The 4,229-nt window shown below is 45.9% G+C and overlaps 1 protein-coding gene across 1 annotated transcript; it reads left to right on the forward strand.

Annotated features, from left to right (window-relative positions):
- Positions 1-337: 337 nt before the first annotated feature.
- Positions 338-3,316, forward strand: LOC134957391 (CARD- and ANK-domain containing inflammasome adapter protein-like). The gene has a single exon (XM_063939266.1). The coding sequence runs from the start codon at positions 534-536 to the stop codon at positions 2,844-2,846; it is 2,313 nt and encodes a 770-aa protein (XP_063795336.1). The 5' UTR covers positions 338-533; the 3' UTR covers positions 2,847-3,316.
- Positions 3,317-4,229: the final 913 nt, after the last annotated feature.

Genomic DNA, 4,229 nt, shown 5'->3' on the forward strand with positions numbered 1-4,229 from the left:
TATATATATATACACACACACACACACACACACACACACACACAGTATATATGTGAGTGTGTGTGTGTGTATATATATATATATATATATATATATCTATATATATCTCTATATTTTATATATATATATATATATATAGACACACACACACACACTACCTACCTGAATTTATACAGTGATTTTTTTGTTCTGATCTCAATTACTTGTGTACACACCTTACACTATAAGTATCTGCTGTGTAGTATTTCACTTGAGTTTTGTAATCACAGCAACTGTAACCAAGCTGTTGATTTACTAATCCAGATAAACAGCATTACTTCCTACCAGGCACAAACAAACAGAAGCTGCCCCGCCACGGGCTCCAAGGCAGTGTGTGATATGATTGCTGAAACTCTCTCCTCGTCAGTTCTTTCATACAAGCAGCTGAGAATCACCATGATCCATAACCAGGAGCTCTGGATTGTACCTGGTGTAAGGTTCATCCACATCTAAAAACAGGGGTCTCAAGAAACAGAAAGTGAACTTTTAAAGCCATGATGACTGCACCCATTGTACAGTTCCCAGCTATCTCTCCCAGAGGACACTTGTCAAACCCTTATGCTGTTGACGTGCTCAGGACTAAGAGAGACGACCTCATTGATGGAATTAAGAACCCAGATGGCCTGATCAGTTGGCTTATCGACCATGGAGTTCTGTCTCAGGACAAAAAAATGGTTATGTCCTATTACCGGACAAGGACAGAGAAGATCTCCAGGCTGCTGGACATCTTGGCGACTAAAGGTGAGAGGGCATGTCGACTCTTCTTCTTCCCCTGTCTTAAGGAAATTGAGCCTAGGTTATACAACACTGTTAAAAACTATGTCAGCAACGTAAATGACACAGTAGGAGATGGGAGGAGGCAGCTGGTGGGATATCTGCTGGAGAGAGATAAAGAGGACGTCCAAATGCCTACTAAGGAACCACCACAAAAAATTCCCCGTAAGGAGACTTTGCCCAAGAAGGTAAAAGCCAAAGTTCAGAAACCAGGTGTCCAAGTGAAAGAGAAGAGGAGACCTCAGTCGGAAACTCCTAAACAGAGGGTCCCAGGGTCAGTTGAGGTCTTCGATGCAGTTGCAAAAGGTGACCTCTCCTTGTTGGAGTCCTTATTGAAAGGCTCGGATGTGAATGCTGTAAACTCTTCTGGAGAAACCTTGCTGCACGTAGCAGCGTCTAACGGCCATGTACCTGTCATAGAATATTTGCTCGCTAAAGGTGCCAAAGTAGATGCCAAAGACAGGAAGCAGGAGACAGCACTGCACAGGGCTGCAGAGAACGGGCATACAGAAGCAGTGCGGGTCTTACTCCGAGCTGGGGCAAACATCTACTCCCTGGACAATGACTCCCAGTCGCCCATTCACCTAGCCGCTCGTAACAATCATCAGGAAATAGTAAAGCTCTTTCTTCAAGAGGAAGGGAAGCGCTACAAAAACAGGTCCAACTTTTTACACCTGGCAGCTGCTAAGGACAACAGTAAGCTGGCGCAGATGCTCCTCAGGAACGGTGCCGCTGTTGATGCCACGGATGAGAAGAAGCGCACCGCTTTATTCCATGCGGTCTCCGGGGGACATGAAGCGACGGTGAAAGTTTTACTGGAAGCCGGCGCCACCATCGATTCCAGCATTTTTGACGCAGCGTTCAATGCCAACCAGAGTTCCATCTTCAGCCTGATCCTGGAATACTCCAAAGGGCTGTCCCCGGACACCATGATCTCCGCTATGTTCAAAGCCGTCAAGCTGAATCTTTATGGCATAATCAATGCTTTGGTCGACAAAGGCACCGATGTGAACGCCAAAAATGACATTGAGTATACGTCGCTGCTTCTGGCGGCAGAATTAGGTAAATCGGAGGCGGCCCTGGCGCTCATAGAGAAAGGGGCGCATCTGGATGACAGGACACCAAATCTGAACAGTGCTTTGCATCTGGCTGTTCAAGGAGGAGACGTTTCAATTACAAAACTATTGCTACGTAAGGGAATGAATGTTAATATAACGGGCCCAGCAGATCACACACCACTTCACGTGGCGGCTTACCATAACAAACCGGAGCTGAGCAACTTATTAATTGATGCTGGAGCCAACGTGAACTCGGTCACCAAGGAACATCTCACTCCGTTGCACATTGCAAGTCAGAGGAACAACCTTGATGTCGCCCAGAGTCTCGTACAACACAATGCCAACGTGAACGCCAAGGACAAGAACGCAAGGACGGCGTTACATATGGCAGCTGAGGGAGGCGGGAACTCTCTGGTACAGCTGCTCCTAAATAACCAAGCAAACCCCAATGTCGCTGACAAAGATAAGATGACCCCCCTCCACATTGCGGCAGCAGCAGGAAATACGGAAACAGTGGAGGCCTTGCTAAAAAGCCAGGCCCGGTACAGTGTCAAAGACATGGATGGGTGCACGCCCGTCCATTATGCCGTAATCTCCGGCAGTACGGACGTTGTTAAAGCTTTGCTGAACGCCGGGAAAAATAAAAACATCGAAGATAAAAACGTCTGGAGGAAAACACTCCTGCACCTGGCAGCTGAGCACGGGCACAGTGACCTGATCAATCTGCTGCTTACCAGCGGGGCAGCGATCAACCCTCTGGACAACAACCGAGACACCCCACTTCACTGCGCCTGCAAATCCGGCCATTTGCGCGCCGTGCAGACCCTGGTCGGCTGGACCCAGGGGAAGAAAGCCAATTTACAGGAGACCAACAGCCTAAAGAAAACGCCTCTTCAGGTGGCCGAGGCCGAAACCACCGACAGTCACCAGCAAATTGTAACGTTACTGAAAAAGAAAATGCTGATAATTAAATAGAAAGGAACGTGAAATAGATGTTTTATAAAGAAGAGTTGCTGGCAGCTTTCATGAGGGAGTAAAGGACATGTCAGAGGGTGGACTGCTGCACACTGGTACATTGCAACGTGTAGGGTTCCAGAACCTGCTCTCATACACTCTGACAGCACTGACTACCCCTTTTGCAGAGTATAACAGCTCCAGTGCTATGATCTGCTTGTTAATTCGGTTTAAGCACAATTGTCTCAGTTGTGGAGACAGGAACCCTCCCCTGACAGGGGGAAATGGGAGTTCTATTTAAGATGGGTTGTTGCCCATAGCAACCAAACAGATTCCAGGTATTATCTTCTAGAAGGTTCTAGATAAATGAGAAGTAGAATCTGATTGGTTGCTATGGGCAACAGCCGATCTTAAATAGACATCCCATCTTAGTAAATTTACCCCACAGTGTCTAGTTAGACAGTCGATAGATAGACATCATATGTTAGACAGACATTAGGTTGACAGGGTCAAAAGGGCGACATGAAAAAGGTCAACAGGGTCAAACGGTTGACATAAAAATGGTCGACATAAAAAAAAACTAGATGGTGGGTTTTTAAAACTTTTTACATGTATTTGGACTATTTCATACCTTCTCCATCCATGTCGGCAAACAGCTGGTTGTAAACCTTGTGGCGAGCGCAGCGAGCACGAAGCGTGGCGAGCGAACCAAGCCCCGCAAGGGTATGCCTTTCTACAATTGGGGGTCCCAGATGACAAAACTATCCACACAAACCACAAAAATGCGGGGGGAAAAAGGTGTCTACCTTTTTTTTTGTCGACCATTTTCATGTCGACATTTTGACCCTGTCGACCTTTTGTACTGTCGACCTTCTGACCCTGTCGACCTAAAGTCTGTCTAACATGTGGTATCTATCTATTGACTGTCTAACTAGACACTGTCTGTCTATCATCCCACAACCCTCTTTAGCATTTAACAAAACCCTTCAGTAAATAAGCAAAAGGTATTTAAAGGGCTGATTAACCTTAAATCCACAATGTAAATGTATCATTCAGCAGTCACAAGGTAATCATTGCTGAAGCAGTAACTGAATGAATGTCATTACAGCAGGTTTTATGGTTACACTGACAAATGCAAAAGTATTAAAGATTTTTCAGAAAGGAGAAGAGTGGGAATAACGCCGTGTGTTGTGTTACCTGTGTGTATCAGGCGCCACGTGCTGCAACACAGAGGGGCTTATTGCAATGTCAGACTACTGAAGGACACAACTTTTAAAGATGACCCATGACTTGCACACATGCATTTTATGAACCAGTATTCTGCTTATTTATTTACTAGGAGCTAGTGACATCACTGAGGCATGAGGTATCCCATATCTGTGATGTCACCGGGAACCCAGGGGG

Source organism: Pseudophryne corroboree, chromosome 9 (genome assembly GCF_028390025.1).
Source record: "Pseudophryne corroboree isolate aPseCor3 chromosome 9, aPseCor3.hap2, whole genome shotgun sequence".
Taxonomy (NCBI): domain Eukaryota; kingdom Metazoa; phylum Chordata; class Amphibia; order Anura; family Myobatrachidae; genus Pseudophryne; species Pseudophryne corroboree.

Excerpts from the sequence above, each read along its gene's own strand:
- LOC134957391 (XM_063939266.1), top strand. The coding sequence starts at position 534 with ATGATGACTGCACCCATTGTACAGTTCCCAGCTATCTCTCCCAGAGGA.